The sequence below is a fragment of the Lynx canadensis genome, chromosome B4 (genome assembly GCF_007474595.2).
Source record: "Lynx canadensis isolate LIC74 chromosome B4, mLynCan4.pri.v2, whole genome shotgun sequence".
In the NCBI taxonomy this organism is placed as follows: domain Eukaryota; kingdom Metazoa; phylum Chordata; class Mammalia; order Carnivora; family Felidae; genus Lynx; species Lynx canadensis.
Genome location: NC_044309.1, coordinates 121,788,426 through 121,814,451, shown reverse-complemented (window position 1 = coordinate 121,814,451; position 26,026 = coordinate 121,788,426). Strand labels below are relative to the sequence as shown.

Here is a 26,026-nt window from a genome sequence, read left to right as displayed (position 1 = left end):
CTGGCATCCTGCTGCCCTTCACTTTAGAAGATGAGTCTCCTGGGGGTGACCAAGGAGAGCCAGAAGCTTCTCCTCCAGGGCTTGAGGCTGTGGTTGCTCTCTTATGCAACAGACAGGACGCAAATGCATGACATTCCGGCCTTGAGAATGCCGGGCGTTCAGAGCCAGACCAAGAATATGTGTGTGGGGAGACGGCTGGGCTTACTGACTTGCCAGAATCAGGGAGTGGGAGAGAATGGGATGCCACTTATCTCCCTCCCGCTCCCCCTTCCTCATTCCAGGGCCCAAACACCACACCAGCATGTCTCCAACTGAGCAAAAGAATGAGAACATGGGACAATGCCACATGCAAGGGATGTTAGGAAACCCAAACACGGCACAACACTGATGTACTTAATTTGGTTTGTGAAATGCAATTTCTGTGAAATCCTCCATTAGTGTTTAAAAAAAAAAAAAAAAAAAAAAAAGGAAGAAAGAAAAAGACCCACTTGATCAGAAATCAGGAAAACAAGGGTCCCAGACCGGGATCTGTTGCCATCCCACCGTAGAACCTCTTGCATATCACAGAGCTTCTCTTTGCCTTAGTTTCCTCTTCTGAGAAATGTGATAATTGACTGCCTGACCAGACACATGGGGGTGAAATAAAAACACAAAAAGCTTGAAAATACATAACTTTGAAGTTAACTCAAGGCCTGTTTGTTACCTAAGTGGCTGATGTTTACTTTTTTTTTTTAACCTGAAAAGGTTGTCAGCGAGTATAATTTGCTCTACTTGGAAACAAGTTGTCGTGTGGTACCACCCAAGACATCTGGTGTGGGGGTTTGGAGGAAAGCTTTAATTCCATGACGGAATCTACTGCTTTGTGTCTGTCCCAGATCCATTTCCCGTTCCTTTCTTCTGAAAAACAACTTTCACCCACCATCAGCCCAGCATCTCAGACACAGTTGACCTGTCCGGAGGTGGACAGGTGACACAAGGCTGACTAATCAGAGCATCATACTTCCCTGAGCTGGGCATGGGCATGTGACCCAAGCCAGCCAGTCAGAGATAATGAGCTTTAACTCCCAGGCTTTTGATGGAACTATTGAGAAGTCTTCTCTTTCTGCTGGACAGGTTGTAGGCCTGGAGCTTCTAGAAGCCATCTCACTTCCACCGGGGGAAAACCTGCCTGAGAATGATGTCAATAGAGAGAAAAAGCAGAGCTGCAAAAGGGAGAGAAGAAATGGAGTTCTGGTGCCACTTTCAGACCAGCCATCCCTAAAGCCAGCTGTACCCGTGGACTTCTCAGTCACTTGAGTCAACAGATGCCCCTTTCTCCCTCCACAAATTTGAGTTGGATTTCTGGCACCATCAACTCTAAGAGTCCAGACTGATATGAACTTCTGATACTAATGTTTGAGTCTCTACAAAGATGAACCACTGTGCCCACATGCAAAGCTGTAAGAATTAAGAAAACATAGAGTTTAAATTCTACCTCTATAGAGTCCAAGTGGAGCTAGAATTGTTCCCTGGATATAGACACTTCATGGTAGTACCTAGTCAACATGTTATAATTGAACAGAAACACAAATTGCTAAAATAAAGAAATATTTCATTTTATTCTACTCTTTTAGCCAAGAGGGCCAAGGAAATGCAAAGTCATGGAAATTAGAAATAATACCATAAATGTGGATGAGACCAGCTTTAGGGGTTTCAGGGAACCAGCAGAATGTGATTGTCTGGAGTGATTTTTGGCATTCTCAGTTTGGCAAGCCAGGTGTACCGTTTTGTCTATCCCATGTAACAATTTTGGTGGTAACTGTCCAGGTTGAAGAGAGTTGGCATAGGGTCGTGAAGCCCAAACAACTGAAATGTTTACAGTATGCAAAGCAAAACAGTCAACATTACTGAGTGATACAGACCATTTGTTTATCACTTAACTAGTAAACCAGTGTAAATCTCACTATGCAGCACTACAAATACCCCTAGTCATTCCTTCACTTGTTCACTCATTCATTCATTCATGCATTCATGAGTATTTATTGAGCACCTGCTGTGTACCAGGAGGCATCCTGGTAAACGCCTGATTTACAAAGATAAACAAGGCACATACTCTGCCAATCTATCTCACGGAGAGATACGGACATGAAGAATAATAATGCATCATGAGAAGTGCAGATAAGAAAAGTCTGTTCAAAGTGAGTCCCAGCTGAGGACTCATTCTCCTACAGGTTTCACGGCACAGGAATGTGACACTTTCCCCCCATCTTCAAGATAATGAATGCTTGCCAGAGCTTCAGTCAGTCTTTCAGTTCCAGTGTTACTATGGGGACCCACAGCATCACGACAAGTTGTAACAGACTCAGACGTGGTTATCAGGTTCTCACTGCTGAATACAGGCAACACAGTTTGTTGTTGCTGAGGTGGCCGACTGCTTCATTCACTCGGTAAATATTTATTGAAGAGCCATGATGTGTTCACCGCTCCCGGATTCCCTCCCAGGCTGTCCAAGTTCTGGCCCTGGCAAATGAACTCAAGGTCTGGACCCACTTCGCCAGATGGAGGTTTGTGGTCTGGAGGGTCTTTGAAGGAAGGCCTTCTCTTCAGTTTTCAAACCTAAGCCTTAACATGTCAAGGCCCGCTTCTTGTTCTGGAATGATTTGCTTTTCATTTGTCATTTGTGATCTGGGTGAGACGGTGGAGCGTGTAGGTCGTGTAGGTCTTAACAAAGGACCAGGTTCACATTTCGTGAGGTATGCAAACATCCAGCTACAGGCATAAAAAGAAGGATCAAATAAACTGCACCCTCTACCTTCTCCCCTCTCCTCTCTCAGATCTACATGCTCTTCCACAGGTTTACTGCCATGAAATAAATTCGAGATGTGAGTTTCAGCTTCTGAGTCAGACTATATATCAATTTATGCCAGTTACAACAAAGGGTGCCTTTACAAATGGTCTTTTTAATGCTTTTCACAGCTTGGCTTTTGTGGAGGGTTCGTATTAACCAGAGGTCTTCCCACAATCCATCTCTTCCACAAACCGTCCCTGAGATACTTTCCATCCTTGCTCATCCAGCAAGGACAACGATCCAGAATCCAACGAGGCTTTCTTGTCAGGTGCTTGTTTCCATTTTCTGGTTGTTCTAAGGTTTTTCTAATCTGCCTTGCTGAATTCATCCCACCTGGAATTAGGCCCACTATGGCATGTCAGTCAGCAGCAAGGGTAAACACTGTGGCTCTGTGGGCAGGGAGGCCCATGGGGGGCGGAATTTAAAACCTGAGGTCTTCTGTGTTCACTTAGAGTTAAGGTGCATAGAGATAGTAAGGCCTTTCAGCAGAAGCATTTTGCTTAGTTCACATAAAAATCAGAGTATCCTTGATAGTGTTAATTTATTAACTAAATCATTGCGATCATGATAAATCAAATTTTGTAAGTGTTCTCGTGATATAAAATTAGTTCATGCTCTAAAAATAAAAATTTTAAATGAATATGCCCTGATTTTACTTCTTAGTGAATTCCTTATTTAGTGTATTCGCACCAATCACACACAAAGAAAACAAAACAGAATCTGTGCAAAAACAAGAGCTGTCCATTTTCTGTAACACCTTATCTTCTCTGTAATGAATTTGTTAATACAAAAAAGTGTCTACTTAGAAAATTATAAAAACATTGCTACGATGTCACAAATGCTCTACACTCACTATGAAAACATACCTTTGGAAATAGTACAACTATTGGGAATTCTTAATGAAATTCAAGTCCCGGAGGTACTGCAGATGCGTTCCACACAGGGCAGCATTAAGACCCTCCTCTGTACCACTTCCAGAAATTGCCTGCGACTTTCACTGAGTGACATATAATTCTTCTTTCTTCAAATATCATCATTGATTTCTGTGGATATCCTTAGGGTGACACTCTATTAAAGACAGAAGAAAAAGGTTTCAAAGGAGGTACATTGGTGCCAGCTATGGACTCCCAACAGCTTTGCCCCACCCCTTCAGAGATGACCTCACTATGGTTTCTGCAGAGTTCGAGTTGGGTCTTAAAGAGTTTTCTTGGCTTTCTTCTATATCCTTTCAGCTAAGAATTCACTTGTTTCAAAATGTAAGATCTTCCCTGTTGCCAAACCTGATAAGGTCCTACCTTCTCTCTACCTTGGGAACATTTTCCACAACAAATTTTTGTTTATTAAATGGACATATTTCCTATTATTCGGAACTAGTAAATGAGGCCTTCAAAAAGCTAATAACCAAGATATCTGACTATAGGCATCTAGTGGCAGAGGACATATGAGAATTTCATTGTTGGGAGAGCTGTTAAAGATGCTTCCCTTAATATTTACATGTTTTTCAAACACATAAGGGTAAAAAGACAGATAGTGCTTTCTTAATTTTTTTCAATTTTTCAATTTTTATTTTTTTAGTGTAAGAAATGTTCTATGGATTTCTCCTAATCCTAATTGTCAGCAATTTATAACATTTGAATTGGTAAATACCTACCTGGAAATCGTGGATGAATGTTAGGAAGTAGAAAATAAAACCAAAGGCCACTGTCCATTCACAGATTGCACTCACTACGTGATATATATAATCCTAACAGCAACAATAAAGAAACAGAATTTAGCCTAAATACCTTCACCATACTGTATGTATTGAAATACAACGCTGGTCAGACCAGATGAAAACCTTGTCTGATGAGCATAAATCAACCCCTTGAGAAAAGGCAGTGAAAGGCCAGGGAGATGAACACCTGCCCAGTGAGGGCACCTGCCCAATGAGAATGTGAATGCAATTATCCCAAAAGTTCTTGGGGCTCTCGTACACTCTGGTTTTACGACCTAGTCTGTACACTTCAAAAGGCAGAATAAGGGCCACAAAATGGCTGAGAAACATATTTGGACTCAAGGGAAGAAAGAACTTTCCATTCAAGGCATGACTTGCTCTCCCACTGCTAAGGAATCCCAAAGTTCAAAGGCATGCCTAAAAACATCTTATCTAGTCAGCCTTTGGGCCCTTGTTAAACAGAATGAGCTCTCGCACCTGGAGGAGACTGGCTGTCACCACTTGGTGTTACATTTCCTGTTACTATACAAAATGTCCGTTTAGAACCTAATTCTGCTTAACACTGTAAGGTAAACACAGCCACAAAGCGCAGGCTAATGAGACATCTACACGTTAACTATCTTATTGGGGGCAGGGATGAAAGAATGGAAGGCTTTAATTGGGGGTTTCTCCTATGTGGGCCAGAGAATTAATAAAAATAAATGGAACTGATGATTGCAAAAAGAGAGGGAGGACTGAGAGCCCACTCCTCATCGGCTCAATTCCGTTTTCCTCAAATAGGAAACTGTGACTCCAGTGTTGCTTTGAGAGATTCAGAAAAAAGCCTGTGTTTGTGTGTTTGTGTATGTGATCTCTCCTGATTTTTAAATGCGGTAAATTACTTTAAAAGCATTTTTAGGGGCACCTGGGTGGCTCAGTCCGTCAAGCGTCTGACTTCGGCTCAGGTCATGATCTCACGATTCGGGAGCTCTAGCTCCATGTCAGGCTCTGTGCTGACAGTGCTTCAGAGCCTGCTTGGGATTCTCTCTCTCTTGCTCTCTCTGACCCTCCTCTGTCCCCCACCACCAACTCTCAAAATAAATAAACTGTTTTTTTTTTTTTTTTTTTAATAAGACAATGATATTATAAGGGTGCCTGGGTGGCTCAGTTGGTTAAGCATCCAATTTTAGCTCAGGTCATAATACTGAAGCTCACAAATTCGAGCCCCACATCGGGCTCTGTGCTGACAGCTCAGAGCCTGGAGCCTGCTTCAGATTCTGTCTCCCTCTCTCTCTGCCCCTCCCCCACTCAGGCTCCATCTGTCTCTCAAAAATAAGTAAGCAGTAAGCATTAAAAAAAATTTTTTTTTTAATAATAAAATAAAATGAGACAATGATATTATAATTCTTACACTCCCTACCAAGTAAGTCAATGCACAGGAATGTCCTATAAAGTTCCCACGCACTCCACAGAAGTCTAGGGAAGTACCTAACTGATTATTCCATTCAGTGAATTAATGCAAAGGGTTTTGTGTGCATTCCTTGATATTGGGAACAGAAAGAAACACAAGCATAGCATGGTAATTTATGGAGTGAACAAAAATGTGGTACTTTTCATATTTTTAAGATAGAAGAGAAAACAAAAAACAATTTTCAACTGCCTGGGGGATATATATACTCTGATGAATCCTTCCCAGCAGCTGGTTTGTTTGATTTGTGGTGAAATGCCTCCCCCCAGTGGCTGAATGGTAAAAATACACCGGAAGCTGCTTGGCTGTGAGGTCTGGCTTTCAGAAGGGACTTTCTTAAAACTTGTGTCTGGATCATTATTTTCCTCCCCATCTTCAGTCTCTCTGTTGTCTCTTGCAGGCTTCCTCACATGCCCCAGTCCTCTGTTGTGGAAAATCCACTGATCCCACTGGCCCTCTAGCCACCATCTTATTTCTCCCTTTCCTCACACCTCCAAACACTAGACTGATGAATGAATGAACCATCCCTCTCACCATTTCTTTAACCTCCTGCAATTGGCTTCTGATACCAACATTTTACTGAAACTGCCTTTTGAAAAACATCGGTAACTCCCCTGGTCCTTGAAAAACAAACTGCCATTCTCCCACTAACTCTCCTCTCCTGGGCATCATTCGTTCCCAAGTGGCATTTAGATGAGCCACCACTATGAGTAGCCAATGGCATGAGTCCATCTCAACTCCAAACCTTCAATTCCAGGTGTTCTGACATTTGGGCTGGAAATTACCAGTCCCTCTACCCTGTGCCCTGATGGTTCCCAGTTGCCCCCCACCCAGTCTAGTCCCTCACAATAACTGGACATTTCTCTTTAATGTTTCACTACAGCCTCAGATTCAACAATTCTAAAAACAAACCACCCAGTCCCCACCTGCCCCCGGCCATGGAATCATTTATTCCTGTTCAGGACCCTACTTCTCTCTGTTTATGGGGACAGATTCTTTGCTTTCCCCAAGATAACACTTGGAAGTCTTCTTTGATTCATGTCCTTCTATTCTCATTTGTCACTTGCCAGTACCCATTAAATATTTCCCCATATTACTTCCACCCTAGGCTAATTTTTTTATTTCCTTTTTTTTTTAGTTTATTTATTTATTTTGAGGGAGAGAGGGAGAGAGAGAGAGAGAGAGAGTGTGTGTGTGTGTGTATGTGTGCGCGCGCGCGCACGCACATGAGCAGGAGGGGGCGGAGAGAGAGGAAAAGAGAATCCCAAGCAGACTCCAGACCTGTCAGCATAGAGCCCTACGCGGGGCTTGATCTCACAACTGTCAGCTGAAATCAAGAGTCAGATGCTTAACCAATTGAGTGAGCCACCCAGATGCCCCTTTTTTCATTCCATTTTTAAAAGTTTTAAATTTTCATTTCTGTATGGTTAATATATAGTGTTATATTAATCTCAGGTGTACAATATAATGGTTCAACATTTCCATATATTATTCAGTGCTCATCATGATTAGTGTACTCTTAATCCCCTTCACCTATTTCATCCATTCCTCTACCCACCTCCCCTCTGCTAATCATCTGTTTATCCTCTATAGTTAAAAGTCTGTTTCTTGGTTTGTCTCTCTCTCTCTTTTTCCCTTTGCTCATTTGCTTTTTAAATGCCACATATGAGGGAAATCATATGGTATTTGTCTTTCTCTGACTTATTTCACTTAGTATATACTCTCTGGCTCCATCCATGTTGTTGTAAATAGCAAGATTTCATTCTTTTCATGGCTGAGTAATATTTCATTGTGTATATATTCCACATCTTCTTTATCCATTTATTTATCAATGGGTATTTGGACCACTTCCACAATTTAGCTATTGTAAATAATGTAGTAAACATAGGGGTGCATCTATCCTTTTGAATTAGAATTTTTGTATTTTTGGGGTAAATACCCAGTAGCATGATTACTGGATCATATGGTACTTCTATTTTTAACTTTTTGAGGAACCTCCATCCTGCTTTCCACAGTGGCTGCACCAGTTTGCATTCCCACCAACAGTGCATGAGGGTCCCTTTCTTTTCACATCCTCCTTAACATTTGTTTCGTGTGTTTTTTATTTTAGCCATTCTGACAGGTGTCAGAACGAGGTGATATCTCATTGTGGTTTTGATTTTCATTTCCCTGACAATGAGTGCTGCTGAGTCCCCTAGGCGAATCTTGATTTGAAAGCTAGAGAACTGCCTTCTTCCTGCCACCTTAACTCCGGGCTCTCTCCTCATCCATTCATCCCAGGGTTGCTTCTGACTAATATCTCCCTGCTAATCTTCTTTCCACGTACTTGCCTATTCAAAAACTTTGCGTTAACTCCCCTCCTGCAAATATAGCCCTAACCACATTTATTTTCCACGCCATCCTGAAACAAACTACCCTCCATGCTGGAGCTGATCTCATCCTTTCTGCTTAACATTCTCTGCTTCCTCTGCCCTCCATACACCTTAATTCATACTGACCCCCTACCCTACCTCTTTTGATTAGGAAATTCAATTAGGAATTCAAAATTTTGAAAATAATCCCAGGAACCACGTTCAACAATCATACTGAGTTAAATTTTACCTTTTCTTTTGGATTCCATTCCAGCTTGGTTATAGAAATTAGTGAAGCACAGGCGATCACTAAAAAAAGGAGATTGTTAAGGAAAGTCCAGAAAAAAACCAGGTCTTTGAATGTTAAGACTATTCTGCTAATAATCATCACACAGGGTCAAAATATTAATACCAACATTTCTGTAATCAAACCAGTTATATCAGCTTCTTATAATCTCAACCCTTAAATTAGACTGTGATGGAAATACAGTCATTCCTTAGCAATACCTTTTCAGTTACATATAGTAAAATTTTAATTTGTGGCTACATTATGGCCTACTCTGCTTTTTAAATTTTGTCAAAATGACTGACACCGCCATCCAGATATGTTCTTTTTGAATACTCTTCCCCTAAAATACTACTTTCCCTAAATAAAAGTATTGAATAAAAATACTCTTTCCCTAAAATACTATTTTCAAGACAACAGCTGTAAGGAAAGATTAACATTTCAAGGTACAAAAGCAGCACAAACTACCAAGATTCGTCTACAAAAACAAGGTAAAGATTCAAACTCCTGTCTTTAAAAAACAGACTTTTCCCATCAAGTAATCAGGTATAAGCAGAGCCCTTCCTTCCTGGCCCAAAGGGTGTACAAATCAAAGAGATAATGTCCTACCTCTGACCTTAGGAGATACCCTGAGAGGCCAGTCAAACAGTGCCCAGGACTGAGGCCAGAGCCTCCGTTGACTGTCTGCACAAAGGCGGGGACAGCCATTCTGATGGAGCTTAGAATGCAAAAGAGAAGGCTAGAGATGAGATGCTCTTAAAATGCTTTTGCAAACAGACGAATTCAAAGCTTAGAGTCAATGCCAAGTTTAGAACTTCCTCTGAATACAGAGTCAGCATCTCCTCTCCCTGCCCTCCTCACCCCCCCAATATTTTGCAATTCTTAACACTTCTCAGTTTCTCAAAATAAAAGGAGTAGAAAGCATAGAAGATTCTCTGATCATGTCATTACCATATCTGTTTCTAATAGTTTAAAAGTCTCTTAATTCTTTGTTCTTGAGTCCTATCTTCTGTGCATCAGGTACCATGCTGGTGGGGAGGAAGGGGGAGATAGAGAAAACTCTGGAAAAACAGACTTGGTGTCAGCTCTTGGAAACATCACAGCCTTATCGGACGAAGCCCAGGGAATGTGCTGCATTAAGACAGAAAAGAACAGGGCACAGCGATGACTCAGAGGGAAAACGATGAGTTCAGAGTGGAATGGGGTGTGAGGGGTCAGGAAAGGCTTCACTGAGTTGAGCCTAATCTGAGTTGAGGCTTGAGGAGCTCTCTAGAGCAGAGTCACCCCAGAAATTAATGCCAGCCACATGCGTAATTTAAAATATTCTACTATAGTAGCCACAGTAAAAAACAAACAAACAAACAACAACAAAAAACCTAAAAAAAAAAACAAATGAGGGGGTGTCTGGCTGGCTCAGTCAGTAGAGCATGTGACTCTTGATCTCGGGGTTGTGAAATCAAGCCCCCTGCTGTGTGTAGAGATTACTTAAAAATAAAATCTTAGGGGCGTCTGGGTGGCTGTAGGTTGAACGTCCGACTCTTGATTTTGGCTCAGGTCATAATCCCAGGATCATGGGATTGAACCCTACGTTGGATTCTGTGCTGAGTGTGGAACCTGCCTAAGATTCTCCCATTCTCGGATAAAGAAAATGTGGTATATATATATACAATGGAGTATTACTCGGCAATCAAAAAGAATGAAATCTTGCCATTTGCAGCTATGTGGATGGAACTGGAGGGTATTATGCTAAGTGAAATTAGTCAGTCAGAGAAAGACAAAAATCATATGACTTCACTCATATGAGGACTTTAAGAAACAAAACAGATGAACATAAGGGAAGGGAAACAAAAATAATATAAAAACAGAGAGGAGGACAAAACAGAAGAGACTCTTAAATATGGGGAACAAAAAGAGGGTTACTGGAGGGGTTGTGGGAGGGGAGGATGGGCTAAATGGGTAAGGGGAATTAAGGAATATACTCCTGAAATCATTGCTTCACTATATGCTAACTAATTTGGATGTAAATTTTAAAAAATAAAAAATGAAGTTAAAAAAAAAAAGATTCTCCTATTCTCTCCCCCCGCCCCTCCCCCACTTGAGCATGCACTCTCCCCAAAATAAAAAAATTTAAAAAAAAATAAAAATAAATCTTAATACATAAGTAAAACCAAATGAAATTAATTTTAATAATATATCTTATCTAACTCAATATATCAAAAATGGTATCATTTCAACATGCAATAATATAAAGAAGTAACGTGACGTATTTTATATTCTCCTTTTCTTTCTTCTTAAATCTTTGAAATCAGTGTGGTTTTTACACTTACTGCACATCTCCATGTGGACCAGCCACATTTCAAGTGCTCAGTAGCCTCATGTAGCTAGTGGCTACCATACTGGACAGCTAGGCTCTAGAAAACAAGGTGGAGGAAGATAATCCATCCAGGTAGAAGAGAACGGGTGAAAGCTGAGAACAGAAAGCAGGCAAGTCCAGAAGAAACAACGTAAAATGAGGTCTCAAATTATGGGTCTCAAGAAAAGGAGCCTGGGCTTTATGCTGTTAGTGATTTTGTGAAGGTTTTGAAAGCTTTAGAAGCCAGGTGCAGGATGGATAGTCTCACAGGAAGGGCTTAGAAGCAAGATCCTAGCAACCAGCCTCACTCTCTGTTTCAGTTTCTTCAGTAGTAAAATGATGGTGTTTCACAGAAATACTGTAGTAAGGAGAGACAAGGGCATTTCAAAGATGCTTTGAAATCTTTGTAAAGAAATATAAATACCTTGCTAATGTTTAAGACAAAAGAACTCTTCATATGGATGAATTCATTCAAGTTCATTTAATACAGGGACATGATCTGTTTCTGTGGGAAAGCTGTCCCTTGGCATGGCTCATTGGAGTTGCCTAAAAATGGGAACTATTTGTGTGTGAAACTCTGATGGTTGAAAGCCTTATTCTGCTAAAATTCTCTCTAATTTTACCATCTAGAGACGTGTCTCCAAAGTTGGAAGCAAGGAAGGAACTTTGGTTTTAACACTACAAACACTTCTATATACTTTACAACTAACACAAGCTAAAAGTAGTTATATTTGAAGACAAACATGAGTGTCTTCAATCCATAAATAGAACAAAGAATCGAGAAGGAACCATCTCTGGAACAAGGGTCTGTATTTTGTTTAAATTTCTCAACACTAGGATTTGCTTCCTCTGTACTTAGAAATTTTGTAATCAAAAATTTCCTTCCCTAAGATGAAAAAAACAAAACGAAACCCAAAATCATACTTAGACTGTACATTTTGTATAGCTTCTATTTTAAAGGAGAATCACAGAGCTTAATATTTAGAAGCACATGGTGCATTTTTACTCAAGCTTGCCCACTTTATACAACTCAATCCAGACTAACAAAGTTTCCACTAATTAAATAGTTTTCTATTTTTCTACAATCTGACAGGAATCAACATTTTTTGATGCCTCTGCAGTTTTCTCTGATAGGACTATAGACGGTATTTTGAAAGACGGGGAATTTTCCACCTCTTAAAGACACAGCTTTTTTTTTTTTTTTTTTTCTGTTAAATAGCTCTAGAAAGAAAGAGAGAAAGATCAAGCTCTCATTCCCTCTAAATCAGAATGCATAAGCATAAAAATTCAGATTTTCTTTTCACATTGTGGAATATGAAAATGGAATGAGATTTCATTTTGAAACTGGCATCAGTGATAACAAGAGAAGGCTAAGTGTATTTCGAGTGATTTAGAAATAAATGATAGAGAGCTTTCTAAAACCTCTTAACATGGATGAGTAAGTCAGACCATCTAATGAATCACCTACGTGCAGGGTGAGGGCAGAGTACAGCCCCTTGGGACTTCACAGGGCTATTACTTTAAGTACAATATCAATATTTGGTGTCTTTGACCAAGCACTACAAAGAAAAATAAATATTTTCACATGGCTTATGAAATTTTCCCTGTTGGGAGGAAAGGAAACAGACTAAAGTGTTTGGACATGTTTCCATTCTCCCTGCACACCATTCCCCACAAAGATTCTTTTGAAATAACAACACAATGTGGAAATATTTTCTTAATGATTTACACTTTTCCGCCAGTTGTTCTTCTGAAGCATGTGGAAATGGGGCTGTTAATTTTTCCTTTTTTTTCATACTTTTTTGGGGGCGAGGGAGAAGGGTTAAGCTTTCGAAGACACTGACAAATGTGCAAAAGGATACTGGGGACCACAGCTGCGCAGGAAACAGCAGAGATGGCCATCCGCACGTGGCACGTGGAGAGGCTGTTCCACTGGGGACACGATTTGTAAGAGATGACGGACTGCAGGAGTGTGTAGACCACACCACAGACAAAAGCCAAAAGGGCACCGCCGTCATGGACCAGAGGGACAGCTAACTCCTGGAGAGAGAGTCACAAACAGGTGTTACTCCACGTGAGTCCGCGTGCAGTAGGCCCACGCACCCACCCACGCTGGTCCACTCAAAGCCACAGATGCACCCACCACTCCTTGGAAAATGTGACTGCCTGCAGAAGACTACCAAGAGAAAAGCCTTCCAGACCCTGCAGTAAATGCCCTTAGTTGTTCCACAGCAAACGTGGGCATGCTGGACAGGGACAAAGTGATATCTGCCTTCGAGGGGGGAGAGTTGAATATGGTGGGCTCTGGAGTCTGGCAGAACCGGATAAAAAAAATTTCAACTCTGCCACTGGGTTCTGTGATGTTAGTTTATAACCTCAGTCTCTGTATCTGTAAAATAGGCATAATAATTTCTGCCTTGCAGGTTTGCAGTGAAAATTATATGATGAATTTCATTTAACAGCATGCAACTGGTTCCGTGAAGGTACCAAGGGTGGCTTCGGGTTTTCAGGCTCCCTGCTCCCCAATAGTCTCTTTGTCTCTCCCCACATGCACATGCAAATCTAAGTAAAGACACTGCCCTTGCCATGCCAAGGTAGGTTCAAGTCAAGGCCCTACCCCTACATCCTCTAACCAGCCAATTCAACCAGAAGGCACCCTTACATCCAATCTAGGCAAAGAGTCTGGTATTGATCCCGAACATGCTCATGATAGACCATTCAAGGAGCTCACTTTAGGCTCCTTTTAATTGTGCAACGGGCACAATTATGGTATAACTATGATATTGGATTGAACGACAGAGTCTCTGGTTGAACTTGAAGATGTGAGCTTTGCAAAGGGGGAAGTGAAAGTATTGTCCAAGAGGGCCTGGTTTGGGCCCCAGACTCCTGCTGGCCCCACTGTCCACACCCTGTCCCTCCCAGACTTTTCTTTGACATGGGTCACCCAGGCTTCCCCAGAACTGAAGAACAGGTGTTCTTCATCTGTTCAAAAATAAACTGATATCAAATCTTTATTCTCCACATGGGAAAAGAAGATTAAAAAAAGAAAAACCAGGGGTGCCTGGGTGGCTCAGTCAGTTAAGCGTCTGACTTTGGCTCAGGTCATGATCTCGCAGTTTGTGAGTTCAAGCCCCACGTCGGGCTCTGTGCTAACAGCTCAGAGCCTGGAGCCTGCTTCAGATTCTGTGTCTCCCTCTCTTTCTATCCCTCCCCTTGCTCATGCTCTGTCTCAAAAACAAACATTAAAAAAAAAAAATTTTAAGGAAAAAAAAGAAAGAAAAACCACTTTCAAATTTATTTGCCAGGGAAATTTATTTCCTGGTATCAAACCTAGGAATATAAGGGAAAATCCACAACTTGATTTATGTTATAATAAAATATGGCTGCACTGACATTTTGCAACATGGCCTATCAATTACTCATTTATTAGGTATGGATTTTGTATTCCTAGGATACCTAGCATGGCATACAGATTTAGGAAAGTTATATATAGAAAATAAAACACATTCTATGCCCTTTAAAAAATTTGTAGACATTTAAGTACTTTAAGAATTAAAAAAAAATCACTCAACTGTACACTTAAAAATGGTTTAGATGGCCAATTATTTTAGTACAATGAAAAATAACAATAATTCAAAGAAAATGAAATCACTCTCTTGAATAGATAACTGCATGCTCATGTTCATAGCAGCACTATTTACAATAGGCGAAACATAGAAACAACTTAAGTGTCCCTCAATGGATGAATGGATAATTAAAATGTGATACACACACACCAATTACTATTAAGCCATAAAAAAGAAAGAAGTATTGCCATTTATGACAACATGGATGGATACTGAGGGTATTATGCTAATGAAATAAGTCAGACAGAGAAAGACAAATATTGTGTGATCTCACTTATATGTGGAATCTTAAAAAAGTTAAAAACTGAACTCTTTGATACAGAAAACAGATTGATGGTTGCCAGAGGTGGGGGGGGGGAGGTGGGGAAAAGGGGGTCAAAACATAGAAAATTCCAGATATAAGGCCTGAGGATGTCATGTACAGCATGGTGAGCATAGTTAACAGTGCTGTACTGTATATTCGAAAGTTGCTAAGAGAGTAAATCTTTTTTTTTTTTTTTTTTTTTTTGCTAAGAGAGTAAATCTTAAGAGTTGTCATCACAAGAAAAAAATTGTAACTATGTGAGGCAATGTATGTTGATGAACTTATAGTGGTCATTTTGCAATATATACATATATCAAACACTATGTTATACACCTTAGACTAATACAAGGTTATATGTCAATAATACCTCAGTAAATCTGGGGAAAAAACAATATTAAACCAAAATATAATAATAATAAAAGAATGAAGACAAACAGATCCTCTCCTCCCACCTCGAATGTTAGGCACATTAGGACAAGGGAAAACAAAAGGCAAGATGTCCACTGCTAATGAGTCCTTTTAAGGAATAATCTTCTGAGAATCCTGATGCTTTCCACTGTCTACTTTCTTTTTTGCTAAGTAAATCAACATCCTGAACTTACTCTGTTTCCTCCAATTACACTATCAGGGAATTCACTTCTTAAACCCTGGCCAATTCAACACATCCTTTAGGATCTTAATCTGCAAACTTCATGGGCCCTCACAAACCCCCACATTAACCTTGACATTACTGGGTCAAAAGGTCCTTGACTCTGCAGGGGTCGTATGTGGGAGGTGCTTTTTCCGCTGTGGAGTACACACTCTCGCATCAAAGGTCTTTTAGAAGTGAAATGATTCTCAGATGAGGCATGAATTGTGGATAGAGGCTAAAATAAAAACCCAGCACCCTTTTTGGACCTCTTTTTTGAAACTCTCTTACTAATTTAAAAAAGTAAAAAATAGAGGTGCACCTGGGTGGCTCAGTTGGTTAAGTGTCTGACTTCGGCTCAGGTCATCATCTCATAGTTCGTGAGTTCGAGCCCCATGTCAAGCTCTGTGCTGACAGCTCAGAGTCTGGAGCCTGCTTTGGATTCTGTGTCTCCCTCTCTCTCTGCCCGTCCCTTACTCACGCTCTGTCTCTCTCTCAAAAAATGAGTTAACATTTACAATAAATAAATAAACATTTAAAACAATAAAAGATAGTAAAAATAGAGAAAACTAGAAAGTTGAAAGGGTTAAACCTTGGAAAACAACTTTTCCAAAAAGGAAATTTCTGGAAGGAAGGAAAGTAAAGCATTGAGAGAGATTGGTGAGGACACACCAAAAAGTTGCCATTCTGCCTACCAGCTCAGGACAGAGAGCTCTGGGAACTTCTGACGAATACAATTTACTCCTACGCAAGCAAATCCCCCAGAGATAGCCAGTGCTCTCCTGCCTGCACACCTCCAATTCCTCTGGAAGGAACAGCTCAGGTTGGCATGCTGAAAATGAATTACAGGATATAAAACAAGGAAGTTGTAAAGATATATTTATGGGAACAATGACAAGGCAAACACACTGCTGTCAGGAAAGTTTAAGATTCTATTTCTGGTTTTTGTAAAGATGTAATCACTTCATAGAAACCCTAAAGAGAACCACAAGTTCAATTATCTGACATCTAAGTTTTCTTTCTAAAGTCTGCCTTTCTGGTTTAAAACTTGATGGCTATGGTGCTTATACCATGAGTTATTTGGAGAATAAAGCGATAGGATATCATCTAGTGCCTACTATTCCCCACCGAATAATTCATATCCAACAATCTACTAACAATTATATCATTCCAAATCTTCCCTTCACCCCCCATTTTAATTTTGCTCCCCATCATGCTTTCTGGTGTTAGGGATGTGAATTGTGTACATGCTTTCACTCTCAGAGATTTACCCATTCTGGCAATGGAGTTAACTCTTTCCCACAGGCTCTAGACAGACTGCTTCAATTCAAAGTGCACTTCTGCCTTTTGGTGCTCAGACAATCCTGGGCAAGTATTAACCCCTCTGGGCCTCCATTTCTCCACTGGCAAATGAGGAAAATGCTACTACCTGTATTCTGAGGTCATTACTAGCATGATAGGAGTACTGGATGTTTTCATAAATTCTATCACATAGGAAATTTTCAATAAATGTCGTCATGAAAAGGGGCACCTGAGTGGCTCAGTTGGTTAAGCGTCTGACTCTTGGTTTCAGCTCAGGTCATGATCTCATGGTTTTGTGGGTTTGGGCCCCATGTGGGGCTATGCCCTGGGGGCATAGAACCTGCTTGGGATTCTCTCTCCCTCTCTCTGCCCTCCCTGCTCATGCTGTCTCTGTCTCTCTCAAAATAAATAAACTTAAAAAATTAAAAAAAAAATTGTCGTGAAAAACCAAAAGCATACAAGCATAAAATATAAAGCAAGAGTCTCCACCATGTGACCAATGTCACCTGCAATCATGTATAGCAGCCCTTGTCTTATTTCACCATAAAGGGACAAGAGGGGTAGCAAAGTAAATGGAGCCAGAAGCAAATGTATTCACACAATTCCTTCAATGAAGCCCTCTACACTTGCTCTGGGGAGGCTACAAACCTGCCTCTCACCTTTCTACCGACCTTTCAGTGTTAATACGGAAACAACAAATATGTCCAAAAATGGATTTATAATGTCCAAAAATGAAAACTCGTCAGCCCTGAGGCTTGGGAGACCATCCCTGCCCCACAGGGTGTCCTGGAGATACTATGCAATATAAGGAAGGGTGTTTGCCACCTCACCCTTCACAACACAGCACCAACTTTCCTGGAGCACTTTATTCTGTCCCCTGATTGACAGATGGCATCCCCCATGTGCAGTGCAAAGAAAGTGATTTATGAGGCCATGTGGTGCAGGTGAGACAGAGGACTCTCTGACAATGGTCTGACTTCATGCAGGAGGGGGCATTAGCAAATGGATGGGAAGCAGGTGGAGGCCCGAGGTTATTACCCTCGCAGACCCATAGCAGGTGCAACGGCCCTGTACTGCAGCTTCTGGGCACGGACGTGTACTTTAGCAGCTGGCTGGCAGCCAAGGTTGACACCTTTTTGTGAATATCAGCACCACACAAGATCGGCCCACTTCTGGTGGGAAAAAAGTTAAAGGAGTCCTCCTGGGCAGAAGCAAGTCTTCCTGGAGTAACTTCTTTTGTGCCACCACAAAGAAACAACAGGGGCAGGGGGAACAGGACCACCTCGGTGTTAGCCTCTAATGATGGCCAGGGGCTGCCACGTACGGCCTGCTGGTTACTCTGCAACATCTCATGGGACCCTTTACAATAACCCTAGGACACGATACTATTATAACTAGTACGAATTTGAAATACAACACATTTTTTAAAAATATTAAATACTGTCTCCTTGGACAAATAGCTCACATGCCTTCCTGAAAGAGACCTTGGGATGAACAGGTATCTACAAGTTAGAACAAAGCTAGTAGGGTTTTTTTCAAACACTCAACACAGTAGGAATCTATCAAGCAGACTCCACAGAAGTCACCATATAAGTTCATTTGCTCCATGTTTTGGCTCTGTAATGAATGAGCTGAGTAACCCTGAGCATATGATTTCACCTTCACGTACCTATATCCTCACCTGCAAAGGGAAGAGATCAGGAGCTGCTCTGTGAACTGGTAAATACACACACACACACACACACACACACACACACTCATATACACAAATACTTTCACACTCTTTATGAAACTATTACAGTGACTAAAGTCGCTCTCCCCACCCATCAGATCATGTTAGTAACATGGGGCAATGCAGAGTCGGAACATCGTGTGAAACACGCTCTCTCATAGGTGTGCAAATGTGAACCCCACCCTCTCCCAAGCACCAGGCAGGACTGACTTTCAAACGATAAAGATGTGTTTCTAAGAAGCAAAATATCCCCACTTTTACAAACTCATCAACTATTTGAGAACTCTCCTGGCACAAGCATGCCCCTTGTGTTCCTGCTTCTCTACTCCAGACACACACATATTCCATCATCCCCAAGAACAGAAAAAAAACTTCAGGACACACCTGGAAATTGGCTACAATGCCCATTCCGATACATCCCACCAATCCAAGAACTAGCGACACCAGGTTAAAAACAGGCGTGCTGAAATAGCTGGTTTGATTTTGCTTCTCTACTATTTTGTATCTTGTGTACATTGTGGCTGCACCTGAAAAAGAAGGGCACTTTGGTGAATTTTTATTATTTGACCTTTTAGAACGAAAAACACAGGGAAAGTTTTGCCTTGTGTTTTTAAAATCTGTATTTCAGTTTCCCAACTGCCATAGTCTCCCACTCACCCACCCTGTCCTTCCTCACCCCAACTCACTCTCCCCACTGTGTGTATCATCACACACAAACTTGCCTGTTATCTTTTTCACATAAATGTTACTGTGCACATATTCTGTGACTTACTCTTTTTCACTTGAGATAAGTCACCATGGAGATCTTACCATGTCAGTACAAGTAAGTCTACTTCCACATTTTTAGGGGTCTCATCACGGTATATATTTATTTCATCATTCTCTTAACGTTCGACTTCTACATTGTCTCTCTGTTTCTCCTGTTACAAGGAATGCTCAGTGAACAGCCTGGTACACAAGTATTTGGCATGCTTTCAGTGTTTCTGAAAGATGAATTCCTAGAAACAATATTACCGGAACAAAAACCGTGCACAACTGAAATGCCAAGAAGTATCTGCAAATTGCCCCAAGACTGTATGGCAGCGTTTACACTCTCACAGCAGAGTTTGAAAGCAATTTTACAAGTCCTTTTAATGGCTTTTTTAATTGCTATCAACCTGATGAATGAGAATCAGCAACCTGTTGGTTTAAACTGCATCCCTCTGATCATTAGTGAGATTGAGCAACTTTCAGTATGTCTACCAGTCATCTGCATTTCTTTTTCTGAAAATTGCATTTAAACTTCTTTTATTTTTCTCTTGAGTTTGTCTATTCATTTTTTAAAAAATTTTTTAATGTTTTATTTATTTTTGACTGAGAGAGAGAGAGAGACAGAGCATGAGCGGGAGAGGGGCAGAGAGAGAGGGAGACACAGAATCCGAAGCAGGCTCCAGGCTCTGAGCTGTCAGCATAGAGCCCGATGCGGGGCTCAAACTCTCAGACCACAAGATCAGGACCTGAGCCGAAGTCGGACACTCAACCGACTGAGCCACCCAGGCGCCCCTTCATTTTTAATTTGTAGTTGCTTTTTAAAAAAAAAAATGTTTACTGAGAGAAAGAGAGAGAGAGAGAGAGAGAGAGAATCCCAAGCAAGCACCATGCTGTCAGTGCAGATCCCGACGTGGGGCTTGATCCCAGGAACTGTGAGGTCATGACCTGAACCAAAATCAAGAGTCGGACACTCAGCCAACTGAGCCACCCAGGTGCCCCTGCAGTTGCTTTTTAAACATTAGTAGTAGACATTAGTCTACTGTCTGCTATAAATATTACAAGTTTTCTTCTGGTCTGTCTTAAATTTTGTTTTTGGTTTTTGTTTGTTGGTTGGTTGGTTTGTTTGGTATCCTTCATCAGTTAGAAGTTTTAATTTTTTTTAGAAGTTTTAATTTCTTATCTACTAAATCTATCAATTCTTTCCTGTTTAGCTTCTGGGTTTTGTGTAAGCTTAAAGCATTTCCATCCTCAGGTTTTAAAGGATTTTCCTATAACTTAATTATCTTACAGTGTTGCTTTTCATGGCTAGTTCTTTCATTGTCACTGGTTCTTGTGAATGGTGTGAGGACGGTACAAAGGGTATGTTTTTCCAAAGACCTTACCAATTAATCAAATACCACTTATTGTTACGGAGAGTAATGTCACAATAACATATAATCTCTGGAGCACCTGAGTGGCTCAGTCAGTTGGGCTTGGGCAGGCGTCTGGCTCTTGGTTTTAGCTCAAGTCATGGTCTCCCAGCTTCATGGGTTCAAGCCCTTGTGGGGCTCTGGGCTGGCAGTGCTGAGCCTGCTTGGGATTCTCTCTCTCTCTCTCTCTCTCTCTCTGACCACCCCCCTCCCCACACTCGTGCTGTCTCTGTCTCTCTCAAAATAAATAAACTTTACTATACATGAGTTCCATAACAGCAGGGTCCTTGTCTTTCTGCTGCTGGGGCCCTAGCACTAAGCATAAGCACAGAGCCTACCACATAGTAGGCACTTATTAAATGAATGTTGAATACATGGACAGCTATCAAAATTTTAGATCCGTAATAACTTTTACTCAACAAATTTACCTTATAGAAGATCTTACATCAATATGCAAAGATGTATTAAAAAGAATATTCACTTGAGCATTGTAAATTGCAAAGTCAGAAATAGCCTAAATGCTTAACAAGAGGGGACGGATTAAATAAGCTATAATATACCCATGAGAAGGGTATCATGCATGTGTTAAAAGAACAAAGTAGATTTCAATGTACTGACATGGTGTGATGGTCTTTTTTTTTTTTTTTTTTTTGCTGAAATTTAAAAAGCAGGCTAAAAGCTCATCATTTATCATAGACTATTGTAAGCAAAGATGTTCATGACAGATTCTGCCTTGTCTAGAAGCAAAAGGCCATATTTATTGCTTGCCAGTGATGAAATAATCTCTCCATCTTCTAAATCTGGACTCTAGGCAAGGATGGCATAAAAGGACACTGAGATTGATTGACTCCTATTTCTACACTCCCCTCGCTCACCTCCAAAACCTCGGGATGAGAACACCACAAATGAATGACACGTGAAACTTTCTACCAAGTAAGATGAACAAATTCCAAAAATGCCAAGTCACTAGGGTTCCCCCGTGCCTCTGCCCTTTCCCACCCTGCACCAGTAGAGGAGGGTAGAAAGTATTGGTTACGTGATAGGCCCCTGAGAAACACCTAATTGTTCCAGAAGGTAAGGGCTTATGAAAGGACTAGGAGAAAGAGCCCCCCATCTTACATCTATACACCCAGATTTCCCCATAGTAGACTAAGTTTTTTAGTCATTATATTGATTGGTTCATGAGAGGCTTGTATCCTATCAACTGTATCTATCTATCAAATGCATTGTATCCTATTCTCAGTTGCATTTGAGGAACTGAAAGGAACAATCATACCTGAGTTGCAGACAAAGTGTTGTCTGTTTCACCTTTTTTCCTTTTCTCTTACGGGTCAGACAACACCTTTGTCAGGGGTTCCCAAGCTATAGTAAATATCCAAGTCCCCTAGAGTGCTTGACCACCATGCTGATTCTTCAGCCCACTCCCACAGGTTCTGACTGAGTAGATCTGCATTTTTCCCTGGGAACATGCATTCTAACTGGCATCCCAGATGATCTTCAGGTAAGTGGCTTTCAGTACCCACTCTGAGAAACATTAGCTTGTACACTAGGTGCTTTGGCTTTCACAAATGCGTGGGATACAAATCACAAATTTATAAACAAATTACATTTAAAATTCATTTCAAAATCCTGTGGCACATTACTAGATGAAGTGAAGAATAGTTCTATAAATGAGGCCATAAATAACTTTCCAGTCATTTTAAGTTTCTCAAAGTAGAACAAAATTCTAGTTGCAAAGCTTGTACTTTAAAAAAAATTATACACACCAAGAGAGAACCCTAATGTAAACTATGGACTTTGGGGGATAATGATGTGTCAATGTAGGTTCATCAATTGTAACCAAAGTACAACTCTTTTCAGGGATGGTCATAGTGGGGGAGGCCACAGGGTGGGAGGCAAGGCATATATGAGAAATCCCTACCTTTTGCTCAGTTTTGATGTGAATCTAAAATTGTTCTAAAAAATTAAGTCTGCTAAAAAAATAACAAAAAATTATATACAAACTGTAAATGACACATTTTACTTCACTTGAGACTGTGAATTTTTCATAAGAATTATTGCATACTTACCAAGAAATGCAGAGAAGTTTATCATAAATCCAAAAATACCACTTTCTGGAGGTGTTGTTCCTGTATCACTGACAAAGAGAAATTTCTGAATTATTAAAAAGGAATTCTGTTCAGACCATGTAATTGGCAGGTTTTATAGGGTGTTTCTTCTGGGTGTTCAGCCACTTTGAATTCCAAAGACTTGGTCTAATTTTGCTCTAAAGTATTCTCATTTTGGCTCTGAAAAATCTAAAACTCATTTTTCTACCTTGAGAGATTACATTTAATTTTTTCCCATCATGGGGCGCCTGGGTGGCTCAGTCAGTTAAGCGTCCGACTTCGGCTCAGGTCATGATCTCGCAGTTTGTGAGTTCGAGCCCCACATCGGGCTCTGTGCTGACAGCTCCGAGCCTGGAGCCTGCTTCGGATTCTGTGTTTCTTCCTCTCTCTGCCTCTCCCCTGCTCATGCTCTGTCTCTCTCTGTCTCTCAATAATAAATAAAAACGGTAAAAAAAAAATTTTTTTTAAGTAATTTTTTCTGATCATAAAAAGGTAGGAAATACTGGGGCACCTGCATGGCTCAGTTGGTTAAGCATCCAGCTTCAGCTCAGGTCATGATCTTGCAGTTCATGAGTTCGAGCCCTGCATTGAGCTATCTCTTATCAGCACAGAGCCAGCTTTGAATCCTCTCTCTGCCCCTATCCCCCTCTCTCTCAAAAATAAATAAATATTTTTTTTAAAAAGCTAGAAAAGGGGCGCCTGGGTGGCGCAGTCGGTTAAGCGTCCGACTTCAGCCAGGTCACGATCTCGCGGTCCGTGAGTTCGAGCCCCGCGTCAGGCTCTGGGCTGATGGCTCGGAGCCTGGAGCCTGTTTCCGATTCTGTGTCTCCCTCTCTCTCTGCCCCTCCCCCGTTCATGCTCTGTCTCTCTCTGTCCCAAAAATAAATAAACGTTGAAAAAAAAAATTTTTTTTTAAAAAATAAAAAGCTAGAAAATATTTAAAGTCAATGGTAGTGATGTTTCTCAATAAACTTGATGTGTGTTCATTCTCAATAAGAATTGAATGTGACTATTTTGGGAAAAAGAAATCTAAAATCAAGTTTGAAAAATCTATCTGGATTGTAACTATACATAAACACATCATGTACATTTTTTTAACAATTTGATTTATCCACAAGAGTTTACACTGCTGAAAACAGAATGGTGGAAAGCTGAGCAATATCACTGATACCTATTAGAACCTTATGGAAACAATAGGCATCAAGAATATATTAATTGTGATAAAGTATTTCAATAAAAAATAGTTTCTATAAGACATTTTTCTGGTGCAATCAATTAATCAATTAAATAAGCTGGAAAAAAATAATGATCTGGAAAGTAGCATTTGAACGTGTTCTGTTTTCTATTCATTCATGCCAAAGTTTACATTTTTACACTGTCAACCTGCTCCCATAAAGCAACAGTTTAAAACTGATGGCAAAAGAGTTCCCAGCATGAAACAATTCATACCAGTTTTAAGTGTTTCCGTGTTTTAAAACAGCTCTGAAATATAAGTACTGAAAAACTGATCATGTTGAAAGGCACACTTCAAATTATTTGAGAAATCCCACAAGAAGCCCACGTGTGCAGAAGGCAGCAGGAATCTAAGTTTTGTGCACACTTAATATTTGGAGAGTATAAAGAGGCGAATACTCCCCCTTACAACAAATACTTCTATTCCTAATGATTTCAATCTCAGTGCCACTTGCACCTGTAGGAATCTGGAGGGTTTAGAATCTAACGTTGCCATTTAAATAACCATTTTTCTCCCCAAAGGAATGCTGAGGCAGAGAACACTGCACCATGTGTGGGACGTCCCTCTGAGCACGACAAAGTGGGGAAGAAAAGGGGACCGAACCTGTAATGGCAAGAAGGCAGAGACAGCTTATACCCTCCGGCAGCACTTTTGCCCAAAGATTAAATCTCATGTAGAAGTCAAGCCTTCCGTCCTTGGCCTCAGGATCTAAAGAGGCAGCTTCCAGGTGAGTTATGCAAGAGTACTTGCGATCACAGACCTGAGAGGTAAGCTGCCGCATGCCGGGAAGACTGCTTACTTGTGAAGAAAGGCAAGGAAATGGAGGAGTGAGGAAGATATTTATGAGGATAGGTAGCTGGTGGGAAGAAGGAGCCCTAACAGGAGATAAGTTGACCAGACTCTGGAACTATCTGTCCACTGACAGCAAACCAAGACATATGTCAACGGCCCAGATGTGCAATCCACATAACAGCAGACATGTGATCTGAAAGGTCAGAATTTCAAGGTGGTATTTTATTCTTATTCATTTGTACATTTAAAACCATACAGGGAGAATCAAAAGTGTTTTGTAAATAGCTATTCCATATGTATTTGTTGAATGAATGAATGACTATCAGTACTGGCAATAATAATAATAATAATAAAAAAAAACCAAACCTAATAAATACCACTTACTGAGCATTTACTATGGACCAAACATTGTTAGGTGGTTATTATATATCATTTCTTTTTATCCTCAAATCTTGAGGTGAGATTTTATGATTTTTTAAATGTTTATTTTTGAGAGAGACTGTGTAAGCAGGGGAGGGGCAGAGAGAGAGGGAGACAGAGGATCCAAGCAGGGTCCATGCTGTCAGCACAGAGCCCAATGTGGGGCTTGAACTCACAAACTGTGAGAGCATGATGTGAGCTGAAGTCAGATGCTTAACCAATTGAGCCACCCAGGTGACCCTTGAGGTAAGTCTTATTTCAACCCCATTTTACTAAGGAAGAAACTGGTATTAGAGAGGTTACAGAACTTGTTCAAGGTCACAGAGTTATTAAGGAGAGGAATCTATATTCTAATTATTAAACACAAAACAATAGACCCAAAATGGAGTTGCTCATGCTAAGCCCCAAGTCACCAAACTGAGACTTATTTACAGTTTCAGCTCTCCTGGAAATGGAATCTTAAACCAGTCATTCAGGAATCATCTGAACAGCAAGTTGCATAATCTGCCTTATAAGACCCCTGTCTTCCTGTGTAAGGAAAGTAACCTTGCAATAACCAATTGGCTTCTTGCCCAGTATAACTTCCTTGTTCCTGCTCCCTTCTGTCTATAAAAAGTCTTTTATTTTGTACAACTCCTCAGAGTTCTGGTTGGTTTTTTTTGTTTGTTTGTTTGTTTGTTTTTAAGGTAGGCTTCACACCTAGTATGGAGCCCAACTCGGGTCTTGAACTCATGACCTGAGAT

At 40.7% G+C, this 26,026-nt stretch overlaps 1 protein-coding gene across 3 annotated transcripts in view; it reads right to left on the bottom strand.

The window, feature by feature from the left end:
- Window positions 1-1,574: 1,574 nt before the first annotated feature.
- Window positions 1,575-26,026, bottom strand: part of DRAM1 (DNA damage regulated autophagy modulator 1) — a 39,998-nt gene continuing 15,546 nt past the window's right edge. Inside the window, exons 2-8 of one of the 3 annotated variants that reach the window (XR_003970527.1) lie at window positions 22,799-22,866; window positions 18,955-19,097; window positions 12,841-13,018; window positions 8,590-8,648; window positions 4,479-4,571; window positions 3,694-3,895; window positions 1,575-2,748 (exon numbers count right to left, since the gene is read on the bottom strand). Coding sequence is in view for 2 of the 3 variants with exons in the window: in XM_030323506.1 (XP_030179366.1) it covers window positions 3,851-3,895; window positions 4,479-4,571; window positions 8,590-8,648; window positions 12,841-13,018; window positions 18,955-19,097; window positions 22,799-22,866 (586 nt within the window). In the remaining variant the exon portion in view is untranslated. Of the gene's footprint in view, window positions 3,896-4,478; window positions 4,572-8,589; window positions 8,649-12,840; window positions 13,019-18,954; window positions 19,098-22,798; window positions 22,867-26,026 lie in introns of all 3 variants that reach the window. The other 2 variants (XM_030323506.1, XM_030323508.1) reach the window with 2 other exon arrangements.